Genomic DNA, 19590 nt, shown 5'->3' with positions numbered 1-19590 from the left:
AAAAAATGTTTTTGCATTTCCTCCTTCCTCTCCGCCCCCCTCCCCAGACAAATAATTTTAAGTTAAAATGCCAAGCTTCCTTTTAATGTGTTTTACAACTGTAACAATCAGAAAAAAAAAAGGAAAAGTGTTGAAATATAAAAATAGAAAGTATGCTTTTTCTTCTAAGGCTTTTGAAGAGATATATAGGCTATTCATTTCTCCTTTGTAGGATGTGAAGTATTATTTGAAAGGACTATGTGTCAAATTAAGTCTGATCTAACCAAATGGGAAAATATTAAATGCTTTTGGATAGGGCAAAGCATATACAATAAAGCAAATATAATAAAGGTGACAATACTACCTAAACTAATCTATTTGTTTAGCCCTATACCAATCAGACTCCCAAAAAACTATTTTAATGACCTAGAAAAAATAACAACAAAGTTCATATGGAAAAGCAAAAGGTCAAGAATTTCAAGGGAATTAATGAAAAAAAAATCAAATAAAGGTGGCTTAGCTGTACCAGATCTAAAATTATATTATAGAGTAGCAGTTACTAAAACCATTTGGTATTGGCTAAGGAATAGATTAGTTGAGCAGTGGAATAGGTTAGGTTCAAAGGACAAAACAGTCAATAACTTTAGCAGTCTAGTGCTTGACAAACCCAGAGACCCCAGCTTTTGGGATAAGAACTTACTGTTTGACAAAAATTTCTGGGAAAATTGGAAACTAGTATGGCAGAAACTAGGCATCGACCCACACTTAACACTGTACACCAAGATAAGGTCAAAATGGGTTCATGATCTAGGCATAAAGAATAAGTTTATAAATAAATTAGAGGAACACAGGATAGTTTACCTCTCAGACTTGTAGAAGAGGAAGGAATTTATGACCAAAGAAGAACTAGAGATCACTACTGATCACAAAAGAGAAAATTTTGATTATATCAAACTGAAAAGTTTTTGTACAAACAAAACTAATGCAGACAAGATTAGAAGGGAAACAATAAACTGGGAAAATATTTTTACAGTCAAAGGTTTTGATAAAGGACTCATTTCCAAAATATATAGAGAATTGACTCTAATTTATAAGAAATCGAGCCATTCTCCAATTGATAAATGGTCAAAAGATATGAACAGACAATTCTCAGACGAAGAAATTGAAACTATTTCTAGCCATATGAAAAAATGCTCCAAGTCATTATCAATCAGAGAAATGCAAATTAAGACAACTCTGAGATACCACTACACACCTGTCAGACTGGCTAGAATGACAGGGAAAGATAATGCGAAATATTGGAGGGGATGTGGGAAAACAGGGACACTAATACATTGTTGGTGGAATTGTGAATACATCCAACCATTCTGGAGAGCAATTTGGAACTATGCTCAAAAACTTATAAAACTGTGCATACCCTTTGATCCAGCAATGTTATTACTGGGCTTATATCCCAAAGAGATACTAAAGAATGGAAAGGGACCTGTATGTGTACGAATGTTTGTGGCAGCCCTCTTTGTAGTGGCCAGAAACTGGAAACTCAATAGATGCCATCAATTGGAGAATGGCTGAATAAACTGTAGTATATGAATATTGTGGAATATTATTGTTTGGTAAGAAATGACCAACAGGATGATTTCATAAAGGCCTGGAGAGATTTACATGAATTGATGCTGAGTGAAACGAGCAGGGCCAGGAGATCATTATATACTTCAACAACAATACTATATGATGATGAATTCTGATGGACCAGGCCATCTTCAGCAGTGAGATGAATCAGTTCCAGTGGAGCAGTAATGAACTGAACCAGCTATGCCCAGCGAAAGAACTATGGGAGATGACTAAGAATCATTACATTGATTTTCCAATCCCTCTATTTTTGCCTGCCTGCATTTTAGATTTCCTTCACAGGCTAATTGTACAATATTTCAGAGGCCGATTCTTTTTGTACAGCAAAATAACGGTTTGATCATGTATACTTATTGTGTATCTAATTTATACTTTAATATATTTAACATCTACTGGTCATCCTGCCATCTAGGGGAGGGGGTGGGGGAAAGGAGGGGAAAAATTGGAACAAAAGGTTTGACAATTGTCAATGCTGTAAAATTACCCATACATATAACTTGTAAATAAAAAGCTATGGAAAAAAAAAAAAAAGAAAAAAAAAAAAGAAAGGACTATGTGTCAGATACCTCTGAAACAACACCAGAAAAGTTCTTAATAAATAAAATAGAATTTGCTTGCCAACTTGATGATAATATCAGTGGTTTGGGCTTTCTATATTCTAAGTGTTAAAAGGATGTGGATTTTATCCAGTTGATTTATCTAATTGGTTTGTTAAAGAGGAATCACTATTTTCTTCATTTTATAAGTGAAGGATAAACGCATACATAGATATATACATGATATGACTGTCTAATTTAGAACATGGCTTCTATTCCAAAGTTAATGTAGACCTAAGGTTTCTGAGTTCCAGTCTACTATTTTGACCTTGATATTAACTGCCTTTTGCACAGCAAATTAGAGTTCCAATTAAGTTTATCACATAAACAAAGCAAGGAGAAGGAAAACAGATGGAATGAGTGGGTAGAAGCTAATGTGACAGCTCACTTAGTTTCTTCTGTGTATGTGCCTGCTGAAATGTATTACTGTAGCTAATTAAAATGTTTTCTATAAAAATTACCCTGATTGTTTGGATATAGTTTAATATAGGAATAATATATATTTTGGTCCTGAATTTAGTCATCTTATTAAATGTCTATGAAATTTTATTGTTATTTAGCTGTTAAGCATGAATGGGGAAAAAAATAAGTGAAATTTGATGAAAAGGGCCCAACAAATATCATTATTTAAGAATTTGCATAAATGAAAATATATAACTATCAGATAGCCTTTATGAGTAGCATTATTTTTTATGATTTACAATATAGTAATTGTGATGTTATGACAACCTCATTGAATATTCTATTATGGTAGTTTTGTCTTGCTATTTAAAATTGCTTGAGTCAGATATTTCATCTTAATATTTAATTAATGTTAAGGACATTTTGATGCTATGCTTTATTAAAGTCACAAAAAGCAATTTTATTTATTGCAAAAAATATGAACTAGCATCATATAATGTACCACTTTCTACTTGCCAGCTATACATATGTATGCCTAATTTACATGAATTAAAAAAAAATTCTTCATAGTTCTGGCAAAAACATTTCCCTCCTTAGAAAAATATCTAGTGTACAAATAGAGATGATGACAGTTAAAATTGTGATAAATAGGTAAATTTACCTATTACTTTGCCTTCCCTTTTTTAGATCTTTCTTCCACTTATATCCATTAACTCACTCTTTCAGTATTATTATTTATTTCTGGGGAAAATATTTTATGTTGGTCATTTCTACTTCAGTTTTAATGGATTGATTTAGGAGTATTTGCATTTTTAAATTTATAGATAGATCTTAGAATTAATAGTGAAGTTGGTATATATCCATCTTTTGTTTGAACACCCGTGGTGGAGAATTTTGAAAAAGTGCTGTGATGACAGTGTATTTAAAATCAGCCGAAGTCAGGAATTCAGGTTAGGGGAAAATCATCGATCTTTATTCATGGTGGAGGTAAAGAAGAATCGAAGGTGAAGGGGATTGGAGGTGAAGGGGGATTAGCAATGTGAGCAGCTGTGACAAGAGGCCAGCCAGCAGGCTCTATCTCCACTTCCATCTCCGCTTCCTTCTCTGCTCCCCTGCCTCCACCCACCAAAATCGTCATTTCCTATACAACACATCTGGACTGGAACAAAGAGTGGGCGGGGCCATTCTTTCTCCAAGCATGTATATTGATAGAGTATGGTCCAATTACTATTTAGCCTCATGGGACCTCAGTACATCAACCTGAGCTTCAGCCCATTACAAGTGCTTATTCTATTTTTTTTTTCAAATAAATAATTGTTAGAATAGTCTTTATACTAGGATGAAATCTGCTTTCCTATGACTCACTCATTGATCCTAATTGTGTATGTTCTCTGGAGCAATACAGATAAGTATACTCCCTTATTCATGTGATAGCTTCTTAGAGACACAAGAGCTAGCTTTAAGTATTTATCTTAGAGCCTTCATATATTCATTCCCAGTTTTTTATGATTCATATGTCTTATATGACATGGTTTCCAGATCCTTCATCATTTTGATGGTCCTTCTCTGGACCACCTACTTATAAAATTATTTCTTCTGTAATATTCAAATCATAGTACGGTATAGATGCAGGATAACATGTTTTTCCCAATTAAGTTTCATTTCATCTCATTGTTTTTTGACTTATTTTAAACTGTCAAGATAATATCCAATCTTGAATATATCCTTTATCATTTCCATATTTCACAAATATGACTTTTATTGTCTGTGTTTAACTATAAATCTAAGTACTAAAATTCAACCAACAATTTTCCATTCTATCCACAAAAATGTAATGACTTCACTAAATATTTTATGAAAATCAAGTTATACTATGTATATAGAATTCCATTCATCTATCATTCTAGTAATATTATTTAAGATATAGGAATTACATTATTTTGTTTTAATTGTTCTTAGTGAATTTGTGTTTTTGCCTAGGGATCATTGTATTTTTTCAATATTCCCTATTATTATGTGTGATAATCCTATAGTCCAGAATTTTACTGAATATTGTTGTCAAACTTAACGGTTTATTGTTTTTGAAATTAATTTTTTTATTTTTAAAACTTAAATTTAAAATTTTTAGTATACTTATAATACTTTCATTTTTAATGACATAAAAAATTAGTGACATCTCTCAGCAAGATTCTGGTTCTAGAGGCCAGATTAAATCAAGTTGCTCTTTTGTTAATTTTCTGACCATCGTGGACTTTTAATTCTTTTCCATTCTGAATTTTATTATTTTCAGTGGGGAAGATGGAAGCAAAAGAAAAAAATGAGTTGTTCAGATTTCTGTTTATTGTCAAGTAATGTTAGGTGGTGGTGATGATGTGATGATGGTGACAGAGGAGGAAACCTAGAAAGCATCCTGCCTTTTGATTAGGGTACACAGGCCCACTGATTGGGAAAGATATTGCTACGTCTTCTGTGTTGAAAGGTAGCATGCTATGAGAAGAGAAAGCACTGTTTTAATAATTGAATAGTCTGTATTCTAGTTTTTGCTTTTACTTTGTAACTTTACAGAATTCCCTCAGCAAAAGCTGAATCTCAGCACCTACATTTATAAAGGATGATACTCAATGATACTGCTCTGCCTGTTGCATAGAATGTTTCTGAGAATTAAATGAAATATGTAAAGTGTATGTAAAAGTGTATTATATACTGTGCAATTCTATTAAAATGTATTATACTGTTTTTTGCAGATTTGGCTTAAAAGCCCCTTGTGTTTTTGCAAATCTCATTGCTTCCTTGTCACTATTCTTAAAAGTTGTATTCATCCATGGATATGTGTTCCACTTGAATTGTTTGCACGTGGCCTTTTAAAATTTTTACTTAGCAAAAAGTTTTCTTAGTAGCTATTGATTTCTTTATTCACTTACCTGCTTGACTTTAGGCAAATTATTTAATTTCCTTAGTTTCCTTATATGTAAAATGAAGAAATTGGACCATATGACTTCTGAAGACTTTTCTAGTTTTGCATCGATGATCCTGTAATTCCTTGTTTTTCTGACTGGAAGCATTTATAATTATGTAGATAGATTTTTTAAAACATTTCAAATAACTCAGGAGACATTTTATATTTCTGCTTTGTATTTTTGCTAATTTATTAATAACATTTTTATGCTATGTTTTCCCAAAATTTAGGTTATATGATGTACTATACCCAGTACTCTGTTTCTACATTATTACTAATATTAAGATGATGCCAATTCTCTCAAGATTCCTGTGATTTCCATAGAACCAGCCATTTCCTCCCTGTTTAGCATTAAATCTGTTGGAATACACAAGAGAGCTGCTAGAATTCACAGGAGTCACCTAACAGTGGCAGCTTGGAGATCTAGCCCAGAATGGATCTCCTTTTGTGAAAGGATGATACAAGGAGACTGAGAGGCAGTTGCATTGTCTGACCTCTCTCCTCTTCCCTCTGCCTCCAATCTATCTCATTTCCAATCCACAACAACCGTGTCAGCAAAGGCTGTCCTGCAACTCCTTCAGATGTTACAATCCATAGCTGTGGAGGCTCTCAGAGAATTGACCTTAACAATTCCCCATTTTTTTGTTTTTTGCTGTTATTTTCCCCCCACAGCATGTTCTGCACACTGAGGAATGCAAGTAGCACTATGACTTCTGGGTGGTTGTAGCAGGTGTTGATTGAGGCAAACTTTCCAGTGGAGAAGAGGACTGTAGTCAGAACTGGCATTTAAGTCTCTCATCAGTCTCCAGGCTCGGCCCTTTAATGTATTGGCCTGTTTAATTACCCTGACTAAAAATGTCTTACCGGGGCTCTTCTTTCTTATCTCTGGAAGGATGCTTCTCAAAACAGCTCTGGTTCTTCTTGTAATTCTTATTATCTTCCACCCCACATTTAGGCGCCATATGTTGGAATATATGGGAGAGCGGCTGGAATACACAGAAGCCACCTGACAGTGGCTGCTGGAGATCTAACCCAGAAAGGATCTCCTCTTGTGAGAGGATGATACAAGGAGACTGAGAGGCCATTGTGTTGTCTGACCTCTTTCCTCTTCCCTCAGCCTCGTTTATTTCGTTCCCAGTCCACAACATCTGTATCAGCAAAGGCTGCCTTGCAACTCCTTCAAATGTTATGATCCACAGTTATGGAGGCTCTTGAGGAATTGAGCTGTCCCTTAACATAAATCTGTGAAAATAGTTCCCTTGTTCCTTATCTGATCTTCTGAGGTGAAATAGCAATCAAGACAAATTAAGAATTCAGCAGAAATGAACTACTAGCAAATTTCAGAATAATTGTAATTCCCTATCATTATTGTATTATTGTCTCCTTGCAATCTTTTCAGAGCTTAAGAAAGCCTTATTCATGTTCTTGAAGAGTAAAAGGCTTTATCTCTTGGATTTTAGGGCACATGGTGAGAATGGCCTTTTTGATTTTCTTGAAATGACTTCTATTTGGCTCTTTTTTTGAGGACAATTTTATACTAATTGTAATGATAATTAGGCAATGTTATAGGGAATGCCATTAGACATTAGGTGTTCTAAGCCAATATTAAAATGAATTAATTATAAAACATTTTTATAAAAGCAAAAAATCATTGCACTCAAGCTACTGATATTAAATAGTTGTATCTTAAATTTTTATGACAATTTGAGTCCAAAATTGTAAAATTTCTTTTCCTTTTTTCTTCCCACCAGGTAGACTACATTTCAAAATGCTTCAATTTTTCTGGATGGATCCTGTGATGAAATGTAATATGCATATACCCTTTTAAAAAGTTCTACATTTCCTCAGAGAATATTTGCAGAAATGAAAATGAGGATATTTCTGAAGATTGTTTAAAAGTTTTCAATAATGTCTGTGAACTAAAAGATAATTTTAATAGATTAATCATAAACACTGATTTTTTAAAAAGCATTTGTAACATCAGTAACAAGAGGCTTTTACCTTTCTTAAAAAAAACCAACTAAAAGCGTTTATGGAAGGAAACATTCAGTATGCATTTTCTGAAACTAAAAGTGAGAGACAAGAACAGATTTAAAAGAAAACAAATGAAGATACATGGTAAATAAGGACATCAGTTTTTGCTGTGGTAAGGACAGTGATGTTAAATCCTTTCTAAGTACCTGGTTGTATTCCCAAAGACAGCTTTTTTTTTTTTATTTTTTTGACTGATATTTTTGGGGAAAGGAAGAACTTGTAATCATTGGCATGTGTGGCTTAAAAAGGAAAAGAAGTGAGAAGCTTTTAAATAAGTCAAGAAGTGAAAGAATTTTTTTTTACTTCTTTAATTTTTAAGAGCATCATTATAACATTTAAAATCAATTAATAGCTATTTCAAAAGATTCAAAGAAAGGCAGATGTCCGCAAACAATTCCCCTCCATCAGCACAGAAGTGTCTCTCACCTGCAACTTTCTCTGCAGTGCTTGCCACCCCTTCTCCATGTTCAAGTCCTAAAACAGGACTCTCTTCCCGACTTTCCAATGGAAGCTTCAGCACACCATCACTTACCAATTCCAGGGGATCAGTACATACAATATCGTTTCTGTTACAAATTGGTCTTACGAGGGAGAATGTTACCATTGAGGCCCAAGAATTGTCCTTATCTGCTGTAAAGGATCTAGTCTGCTCAATAGTTTATCAAAAGGTATGTTGCAAGATCTTAAATAGTGTCAATATTGTGATTAATGTTTCTTTTACTTGAACTAACAAGAAATGAATACACAGATAGGTCTCAGTATTAAAAAAAAATGAATATGATTATTTTAAGCACTTCAGAAAAAACTAATTTTTCATCTTGAAATATCAACCTAAATTTAAATGTTAATAACTAAAATAATATATATTGGGAGGTATGGATTTATGTGATTTATAGTTTTAATATTTTTGAAAGCTGAACATTTTTGCTATGCAATATTCATTTTTTGTGTCTCTTGTTTTTATTATTCTGAGGATCCATATTCTAATTACTTTGAATCATCTGTGATTTTTCCACTTTGTGTAATCTGCAGTTTGGAACCCTTCCATGATTATGCTATTAAAAAATTTCTAAGCCTTCTGCTGCTTATTTAAGAGATCGGCACTATGGGATGATAGCAGGCTAAAATGATATGTCAGTCTCTTCCAGATCTTTAATTTTGTTTTTTAATTTCTTGTACTTCTAATGGTTTATCATTATCTTCCTATGGAATTGCTTCCATATTAATTCTACATTCATAGATCAAATGAAAAGGTGTAAAGTCAGATTCAACCTTATCACTTTGCATGACTGATGTTGAAAGTAAAAGAAAGAAAACTATGTGCAAGATTGGATTAAAAGCTGCTTGTCATGTAAAAAAAAAAAAAAAAAAATCATCCTTGCAGCTGAGTAAGATTAACTTTAAAAGAATCAAATAAGCAGTAAAAAGGAATTTTCTAGCTAAACTATTTCTTTATATCTGGGCATAAATGGAAAGATTTCCGAGTATTTGCCCCATGCACTCTAGACCTTGTTCTGAGGTGGGATCAGGAATAGAAACTTGCATAGGATAAGGCTGAGTGTTTCCAAATACAGGCTACCATTTCTTTTGAATGCTATGAAAGGCAGAAACTAAGAAGTTTCCACACTGGGAGGAATTATGATCTGAATTGGATCCATTCACTCGGACAATAGATCCTGAGCCATGAGGCCAGAGGCAAAAAGTATTGTTTGGTTTAGAAGGAGGAACTGTGTGTCTGTATCATCAAGAGAATTTGAAAGAGACAAGTGAGACAATCTAGGACCAGACTGTTGCATTCCATTTTAGAATAAGGAGGTTATCAGGTCCATAGAGTTTCCTATATTCTATTTTCTATGGCTGGGCACATGTTTGTGTACCCTGCTCTTAAGCTTCCTCTAATTTCACTGTAACTGGACAGCTCCAATCAAGGCCTGCATTACTTGCCATGGAAACAGCAGCTAAGTGGTAGTAGATGGGCACATTGGCACAACAGAATATATCTAGAGCTAGGTGAACAGCATAGTGAAAATCTGTTAAAAATGTTTTGGGTTATTTACCTGGAGAAGAAAAGACTTGGGAACATGTTTACTGTCTTATGGAACATGAAATCAGACTTTGTGACTCCAAAGGGCAGCACCATTGACAGTAGTAGAATTAACAGGGAAGCAAATTTCAATACAGTGTAAGGAAGAACTTCTAAATGATTACAGCCCTCTGAACATGGAGTGAATTGTCTTTTGAGGAAATGAATAGTGAATCAGTGTAACTAAAATTTCAAATAAATCAGGTATGTTGTGAGAGTTGAAGTATTAGACCTCTAGCTAGCATTCCCTTCAATTCTGATTCTAGTCACCACATTGTGCATAGTTTAGAATTTCTTTGAATTTTTCATATCGACCTATTCTCTATAATCTTTGAGGCTATATAGAAATATGCTTATATGATGTGCAAGTGTTCTTTGACATTTTCTTCAGCAATATTGAAATTTCTGAGTTTTCAGATTTCATTTTCCTATCCAATAAGATTAATATGTTAATAATTTTAATTTTAATTTCATTGATTTTTATGTTCTTTATTCATTAATTGACTGATACTTAGTCTCTTTGCCTTTCTGTGTATTTAAGGCTACTTTTAGTTTATTTCTTTTAACATTGTTTTTATTGCTCTTATACCATTTCTGCAAACATGTTATTTGGCTTCTTATTCCTCAGCTTCATTTCTAATTCACAGTTTTCCTTGAACAAAGATTATTGAGTAATTGTTTAAAGAAATTAATATAGAATTAGAGGAGAAAGCCACTGGTTATCTTTGAGATGTTTACTGACCATTTTTTTTACTTAATAAATTAAAATTAACCTTAAAATCACAGCCTAATATTAAAATTATATTGGAGGAATTTGAATTTATATCTTTGGCAAAATTTTTGTGATTTAATGACTTTTTGGTGTATCTATAACTTTTTTTATAATCAAGTAAGAATCAAACTGTCAGACAGACTTTGAAAAATGTTGGCTCATGGATTGAATTCTAGATTGCAGGAGAGAAAGACCTGTTATTTTGTATTAGTCATTTTGTGGTTTGTCACTGCATAATCTTTATCATATATTCAGAGGGCCTTATTTTAAACATTGTATAAGATGAAATTTTCATCCCTTCTCATGTGTGATAGTTTTGTTCAGCAGACATTTATTAGGTGCCTGCCATGTGTAAGACATTATTCTGGCACTTAATAGAAATATAGTAAAGAAATAGTCCCTGACTTTAAGGAGATTTAAGATCTTGAATCTAATTTCTTCCCTGCTAGTAGGGTTTTCCTGATGATTAATCTTAAAAAAAAAAATTCAGTATATAAATTATACAGACACAAAGAAAAACAGTTAACAATTAACGATTAACAATGCTTAATTAAGATTTGCAGTGATTGTACTTTGTCATGCTTCTGAAAGACAGTTTGTTGATACAGTGGTTAGAGCCCCAGGCTGGAAGACAGAAGACTCCTCTTCCTAAGTTTAAATCCAGCTTCAGACACTTTCCAGGAGCATGACCCCTGAGCAAGTCACTTCACCATGTTTGCCTCAGTTTCTTCATCTGCAAATTGAGCTGGAAAGGCAAACCAATCCAGTATTTCTGCCAAGAAAACTCCTATTCGGGTCACAAAGAGTTGGACATCTCTGAATAACAACACCACTTCTGAAAAATCAGCTTAATTAAAAAAAAAACAAAAAAACTTAACTTTGCTGTTATTCAGAATTCTCAAATATTCTCATATTCTGCTGAAATGGCTACTGTTATACAGAATTAAATTCTGTCTTTACCAAATAATCTAAAATCTTTCTATATAGTAGACTAACATGTAAACCTCTAGTTGTATGTATGAATTTGTATGTACTAGAATGATTCAGTACTGGTTTTTAAGTGCATGTTCATCCTAAGCAATGAAAGGACTTTTCCCTCAGTTCATTATTACATGTTTTTTAGATAAAAACTATTTGCTAGTGTCAGCAACTTATTAAACTGGATGTAACCGGAGTTTAAAAAGTAACATAAAAAATTAGAGGAGAATGGAATGTGATACCTTTCATATCTATGGCTGAGGAAAAACATTAATGATCAAATTGTAAATAGAGTTAAATTAAAATTAAACAGTTTTGATTTTGTAAACGTTTAATAACTTGGTATAAACAAAACCGGTGTAATTAAAAATTTCTGATTTGAATCTTGGTGGTGCAGTAGATAGAGCATCAGCCCTAAAGTCAGGGGGTCCTAAATTCAAATCTGGCCTTAGACACTTAACACTGCCTGGCTGTGTGACCCTGGGCAAGTCACTTAACCCTAATTGCCTCAGAGGAAAAAAAGAAAAAGGGAATTAGAAGCATGATACAGTAGAAAGAACATTGAGTCTGGACTAGCAATTTTAAGGAATTGATACAAGTAAAAAAGACTTAAATGTTTAAGGCACTCTCCAGTCAAAGCATGTAGTAACGTATGTAGTGCTTAATGTTTGCAAAAGGCTTTCTATAGATGATCTCATTTAATTCTCACCACACTGTGAGGGAAGTAGGTGTTATCTCCATTTTCAGAGGAGGAAACTGATGCTCAAGAGAAATCAAATGATTCAACCACAGGGATCACAAAGCTTGTAACTGTGATATTGATCTAGTTTTATCTTAATGCAGGGCTAGTGCTCTGATTCATTATATTACTCTTCCTATTAACTATTCTTAAAAGAAACACTTAACAACCATAATTATTGAAAATGAAAACAATTCTGAGCTTTCACATTGCCAAATTGGCAATAAATAAGTAAATAAAAGGTAGAAGTTGTCAGAACTAGAGAGTTTGCAAGTACATTGTATAGGCAGATTGGTGGTGCAGCAGATAGAGAACTGGGCCTGGAGTCAGGAAGACCCAAGTTCAAATCCTCCTCAGACACTGAATACCCTGTGACCCTGGGGCAAGTCACTGAACCCAGTTTCTTCATCTATAAAATCAATTGAGAAGGAAATTAAAAAAACACTCCAGTATCTCTGCCAAGAAAACTCCAAATAGAGTCATGAAGCGTTGTTTACATTTGAAATGACTAAATCTCAGGAACAACAAAGTGCGCAGTACATTTTTAGTGGAGTTGTGGGTTGGTCTAATTTGAAAACATTATGGAATTATGTAGGAATAGCATCTAAATGTTTTATGTATTTTGATCCTTCCATCCCACTCTTGGGCATATTCTCTCAAGAGATAAGTGATAGAAAGATAAAAATCTTTCTATATATCCTATATTTCTATCTATCTATAAAACAAATATTCATGAAAAACACTGATAGCAAAAAACTGGAAACAAAGCAGATGTTTATTGTTTGAGAAATAGGCACACAGATAATAGTATGTGAATATGATAGAGCATGTGTTATGCTGAAAGAAAAGGTGAATAGTAGAAATTCAGAGAAACCTTGGAATGTGTGTACAAGCTAATGGAGAGCCATTATACATTGTGACCACATCTGTATAAATGTGAGCAAGATACACATTGTAATTTGTCATAGTCCAGGAAAAAAAAAAGGAGGAAACATACATTTTCTTGCTCAAAAAAGTCCCCCTCATAGGGGACTATGAGCGTAGACGCTTTTTTTTAAAGTCATTTTTATTTTTAGACAGAGACTTTATTTATTGTTTGGGTTTTTCTTAAGATCTTGTTGTTGTTTGGTAACAAGGAGGATTCAGTGGAGCTGGAGGCTTTAATGTTGAACTGCTATGCTATTGTCCTATTGAACCAGGAGAGGGTTATATTAGGAAATGAAGTATGTAAAAGACAAAAGGCATAAATTAAGTTTTAATAAAATGAAAACAAAATAAAAAACTGGGCAAAGCCAAGATGGCTGAGAGAATCTAAGAAGTTGCCTGAGGTCTCCTGAGTTTCCCTCAAAAATGGCATTAAATAAATCTTCTAAACAGATTCTGGGGTCACAGAACCTATAGAAAGAGGGAATGAAAGAATATTTTAGCTTAAGATAATTTAGAAGGACTTCAGGAAAGGTCTGTCTCACTTGGATAAAAGGGGAACATAGACTGGCACCTTGTGTGTCCAGGCAAGTCAGCCAGAAACTCTTAGCCACAGCATAGATCAGCAGCCAATATCCTGTCAGTCGGCTCAACAGGACAGTGGCATAGTAGGGCAGTGATGGAGTCTCCAACCTCAGCACAGAAAGCAAATTGCCAGCCCCAGAAATCCGGTAACAGCAGGCACAACTAGGTCGGGCTTCCATAGCACAGTGAGGCAGCCACCAGCATCTTAGGTACCAGGGTTCAAAGCCAGTGACCCCACCCACAATCCCCAGCACAAGAAAATTTAGGATAGTGCTCTCTATATAATAGGAACAGAGCTCAACTCCATTTATTTATTTATTCATGCATTCATTTATTTTATTTCATTTCCATTTCATTCATTTATTTATTTTTGTTAAAGCTTTTATATTTTTAAAACTTATGCATGGATAATTTTTCTACATTGACCCTTGCAAAACTTGTTGTTCCAATTTTTCCCCTCCTTTCCCCACCTCCTCCCCTAGATGGCAAGTAATGCAACATATGTTAAACATGGTAAAAATATATGTGAAATGCATTATATGCAAACATATTTATATCATTATCTTGCTGCACAAGAAAAATAAATCAAAAAGGGAAAAAATGAGAAAGAAAATAAAAAAAGCAAGCAAACAACAAAAAGTTGCAGATAGCTCTCTTCATCACAAGACCATTAGAACTGGTCTGAATCATCTCATTGTTAGAAAGAGCCATGTCCATCAGAATTGATCATTGTATAATGTTGTTGTTGCCACGTTCATTGATCTCCTGTTTCTGCTCATTTCATTCAGCATCAGTTCATGTAGGTCTCTTCAGGCCTCTCTGAAATCATCCTGCTGATTGTTTCTTACAGAACAATAATATTCCATAACATTCCTATACCACAACTTATTCAGCCATTCTCCAACTGATGGGCAGCCACTCAGTTTCAAAAAAGAGTTGCCATAAACATTTTTGCACATGTGGGTCCCTTTCCCTCCTTTATGATCTCTTTCCGTATGCACATTTTAATAGCCTTTTGGGCATAGTTCCAAATTGCTGAGCTCAACTTTAAAAGCCATGAAATGGGCTCCCCCTCCAAAAAAAAATGAGCAAGAAACAAAAAAGAATCTGAACTATGAAAGCTACTGTAGTGACAGGGAAGATCAAGATCATCTACTCAGAAGAAGACAAAAATGCTAAACTTCATGGTGGTTGTAAATTGCTCTCAAGCCCCAGCAGCCTTAAGTTAGCTAAGGAAGGTAGTAGGAAATTTGGGAAAAGAAATGAAAGCTATGGAAGAGAGAGTTAACAGCTTGGAAAATGAAGGACAAATGTTGATTAAAGAAACCAATTCCTTAAAAAATTTGGCCAAATTGGGGTGGTGGGGATGGGAAATCCACTGAAGAAAACGACTCTTTAAAAAGAAGAATTAACTAAATGGAAAGAGAAATACAAAAACTAACTTCAAAATTAGTCCTTAAAAATTTGAATTGAGAAAATGGAAACTAACAACTATGAGATATCAAGAATCAGTCAAAAAAAAATCAAAAAAAAAATGTAAAATATCCCATTGGCCAAACAATTTGGAAAATAGATCAAGGAGAGATAATTTAAAAGAGAGATAATGAATTGAGCATGCAGTTAAAAAAACTAGAAAAAGAGAAAATTTAAAATATCCAATTATATATCAAATTAGAAATTCTGAAAATCAAAGGAGAGCATAAGAAAATTGAAAGGATGAAAACTATTGAAATTATAAAACAAAGAGTTGGTTTTATGGAGGGAAAAAACTAATAAAATTGACAAAATTTTGGTTAATTTGATTTAAAAAAAGAAGAAAATTGAATTACCAGTATCAAAAATGAAAAGGGTGATTTTAGTACTAATGAAAAGCAAATTAAAACAATAATTAGAAGTTATTTTGCCCAACAATATGCCAGTAAAACTGACAGCCTAAGTGAAATGGTTAAAGATTTACAGAAATAAAAATTTCTCAGGTTAACAGAAGAAAAAATACATATTTAGCCTCATTTTGAAAAATAATTTGAACAAATCATCAATGTATTCCTTAAGAAAAAAAAAACTCCATGGCCAGATGGGTTTACAAGTGAATTCTATTATAGATTTAAAGAACAGTTAATTTTAATACTGCATAAAGTATTTGAAAAAAAGGCATCCTACCAAATTCTTTTTATGACATACATATGATAATGATACCTAAACCAATAATATCCAAAACAGAAAGAAAATTACAGTCCGATACCCCTGATAATGAATCATTGATGGAAAAATTTTAAATAAAATATTAACAAAGAAATTACAATAATTTGTTTCAGGTTAATACACTATAACCAAGTAAGAGTTATACCAGGAATGCAGGGCTGGTTCAATATTAGGAAAACTCAGTATAATGGAGCATATCAATAATAAAACTAATAGAAATTATATGATTATCTTGATAGATGCATAAAAGGCTTTTGATAAAATACCGCACCCAATTCCTATTAAAAACACTAAAGAACATGGTAATATATGGAGTCAGCAAGCATTATTTGTAATGGTAATGAGCTAGAGGCCTTAGTATGCCCATATTCACCGCTATTATTTAGTATATTACTAAAATGTTAGTTTTAGATGATGGGAAGATACTTAGAAAATCAACATAAAAACTACTTGAAATAATGAACAACTCTAGCAAAATTGCAGGATATAAAATAAACCTATGTAAATCATTGGCATTTATATTATTTATAAAGCTTAGCAACAAGAGAAAGAAATTCCATTTAAGGTAACTGTAGAGCAATTTAAATATTTGGAAGTCTACTTGTCAAGACAAACTTGGAACTATAAACATAATTATAAAATTATAATTATAAAATACTTTTAACACAAATAAAATCAGATCAAAACAATTGGGAAAATAATAATTGCTTATGGATAGACCAAGTTAATATAATAAAAATGACACATCTACCTTATTTAATTTACTTATTCACTGACATATCAATCAAACTACCAAAATTATTTTGTAGAACTAGAAAAAATAATAGTAAAATTCATCTGAAAGAACAAAAGATCAAGAATATCAGGGGAATTAATGAAAAAATGCAAAAGAAGGTGGCCTAGCCATATTAGTTCTAAAACTCTGTGATAAAGTGGCAATCATCAAAACTATTTGTACTAGCTAAGAAATAATCAGTAGAATAGGCTAGCTACACAAGATACAATAATTAATGACTATAGTAATCTACTGTTTGATAAACCTAAGTATTCCAGGTTCTGGGATAAGAACTCATTATTTGACAGAAATTGCTGGGAAAACTGGAAATAATATTGTAGAAACTAGGCATTGACCAATATCTCACACTGTAAACCAGGATAAGGTCAAAATGAATTCATGATTTAGACATAAAGAATGGTACCATAAGCAAATAGGAAAGCAAGGAATAGTTTACTTATCTGATCTATGGAGAAGGGAAGAATTTATGACCATACAGGAGATAGAAAACATGATGAAATGCAAAATGGATCATTTTGATTACATTAAATTAAAAAGTTTGTTCTCAAACACACACACACACATATACACACACTCTCTCACACACAAAACGAGCTAATGTTTCTGGTGAGGGTCTCATTTCTAAAATATATAGAGAACTGAGTTAAATTCTGCCATATTAGCCAATCTGATAGGTATGAGGAAAATGGTAAATGTTGGAGAGGATGTGGGAAAATGGAACCCTAATGTATTGTTGGTGGAGTCCTGAACTGATCCAGCCATTCTGGAGAACATTTTGGAATTGTACTTAAAGGGCTATCAAACTGTGCCTACCTGTTGATCCAGTAGTCTCACTATTGGGTGTGTATCCTGGGAGGATCATAAAAAAGGGAAAAGGACCCACATGTACAAAAAAATGGATATAGCAGCTCTCTGTAGTGGAAAAGAATTGGAAATGGAGGGGTTGCCCATCAATTGGGGGATGACTGAACAAATTTTGATATATGAATGTACTAGAATACTGTTGTTGTATAAGAAATGGTGAACAGATGTATTTCAGAAAAACCTGGAAATACTTACATGAACAGATGCTGAGTGAAGTGAGCAGAACCAGGAGAGCATCATACACAATTATAGCAACATCATACAGATGATCATTTTGCTCTTCACAGCAATACAATGATCTAAGACAACTGCAAAAGATTTCTGATAGAAAATGCTATTTACCAGAGAAATAACTAGAGTCTAAATGCAGATTGAAGCATATTATTTTTACTTTTTATGTTTTATTTTCCTTTTTCTCCTTTGTTCTGATTCTTCTTTCACAGCATGACTAAAGTAAAAATATGTATGATATGATTGTACATGTATAATCTGTATCAGATTAATTGCTGCCTTGGGAAGGGGTTAGGAGAAAGAGGAAGGGAAAAAATGGAAATCAAAGTATTATGAAATTAAATATCAAAAATTAATAAATAAATTTTTTAAAAGGACAGAATTAGAGCCAGACCCTCCCCCCCAAAAAAAGAAGTGAAAAATTCAGAGAAGCATATTCAGAGCTAAGTAAATAGGACTAGGAAAACTAGTTACAATGATTTCAACAGTATAAATGGAAAGAACAGAAAAAAAGAAACATTTCATACTAAATTGAAATGTAATAAGGAAATGTTTAACAAAACAGTTAAAAATTCAGCATAATATAGTCAATGTTAATATGTGGTTTTTTTAAGTCAATAATAGCCCACAAACATTCTTATTTATGGTTACTGGCCCTGTTTTCATTTTAGTTTTACACCACGGTTTTAAAGGATAGCTTGCTTAGTAGAGAAGCTGGAAGAAGAATGTATTTGTAAATGAATAAAACAAAGGACATCAATAAAATTTAAAAATTAACACTTGGATATTGAGGTAACTATTAGAAATTTGGTTTCGTTAGTTGGCTTAGTGTGGCATTATTATATGAGGAAATAGTAGTTCTCTTTCTATACAGATTTTTCCTGAATTAAGTAGGCTTGAAGTCTAACTAAGGACCATGCTAAATTTTCCTGGTTCAAATGATCCAAGTCTCATGAAATCGATCAGATATATCATTCTGGCCTTCAATGTTTTTGAAAGAGGATCATCCTGAGAGAGACAGGAGTCTCCTTTGTTCATGGGGGTAAACTCAAGTCATAGCCGTCCGTCCTTTGAGGGGACCAAAGTATGAGAGTCAGTCAGCAAATAATTAGTCATCTATAAACTCCTATGCACTGGGATATGAACTAATGGGAAGAAAATCAGTGTCCTCTGTCTTCCACTTTATTTCCGATAATAGTTAATATTTATGTAGCTCTTCTAAGTTTTGTAAAGCACTGTCTTCACAATAACATACATTGAAGTAGGTAATGCATTATTATCGTCATTTTGAAGAGACTATAAGATATCATTCTTATTAGTTCATTAGAAAATATTCTAATATTCTGAAAGACTTTCATTCAAACTTCAATCATTTGGAATTCCTTGAAAGACAAAACAAAAGATATAGTCATGTATAGTGACCCTTAGATTATAAATCTTAAGCAGAACATAAAACAGAAAGTTTGTGTGCTCAAAGTATTTTCTGTTGTAATGGAGTATGGCTTGCTCAAAGTCCAAATGGAAGGAAGGATTCTTTTTTTTTTTTTTAATTAAAGTTTTTTTTTATTTTCAAAACATATGCATAGATAATTTTTCAACATTAACCCTTGCAACACTTTCTGTTCTAATTTTCTCCCCCCTTTCTTTCCCCCTTCCCTTAGATGGCAAATAATCCAATATATGTTAAACATGGTAGAAATATATGTTAAATCCAATATATGCATACATATTTATACAATTATTTTGCTGCACAAGAAAAATCAAATCAAATAAAAAATGAGAAAGAAAATAAAATGCCAGCAAACAATAACAAAAAAAGA

General features: G+C 33.0%; 1 protein-coding gene across 1 annotated transcript in view; it reads left to right on the top strand.

The window, feature by feature from the left end:
• Positions 1-19590, top strand: part of PRKD3 (protein kinase D3) — a 98402-nt gene that overhangs the window by 5320 nt on the left and 73492 nt on the right. Inside the window, exon 2 of the mRNA XM_051975114.1 lies at positions 7314-8264. Within this exon, the coding sequence (XP_051831074.1) occupies positions 7977-8264 (288 nt within the window). The 5' untranslated portion in view covers positions 7314-7976. The remainder of the gene's footprint in view (positions 1-7313; positions 8265-19590) is intronic.

The sequence above is a fragment of the Antechinus flavipes genome, chromosome 2 (genome assembly GCF_016432865.1).
Source record: "Antechinus flavipes isolate AdamAnt ecotype Samford, QLD, Australia chromosome 2, AdamAnt_v2, whole genome shotgun sequence".
Classification (NCBI taxonomy): domain Eukaryota; kingdom Metazoa; phylum Chordata; class Mammalia; order Dasyuromorphia; family Dasyuridae; genus Antechinus; species Antechinus flavipes.
The sequence above is the reverse complement of the archived record's forward strand: the minus strand, read 5'-3'. Positions and strand labels throughout refer to the sequence as shown.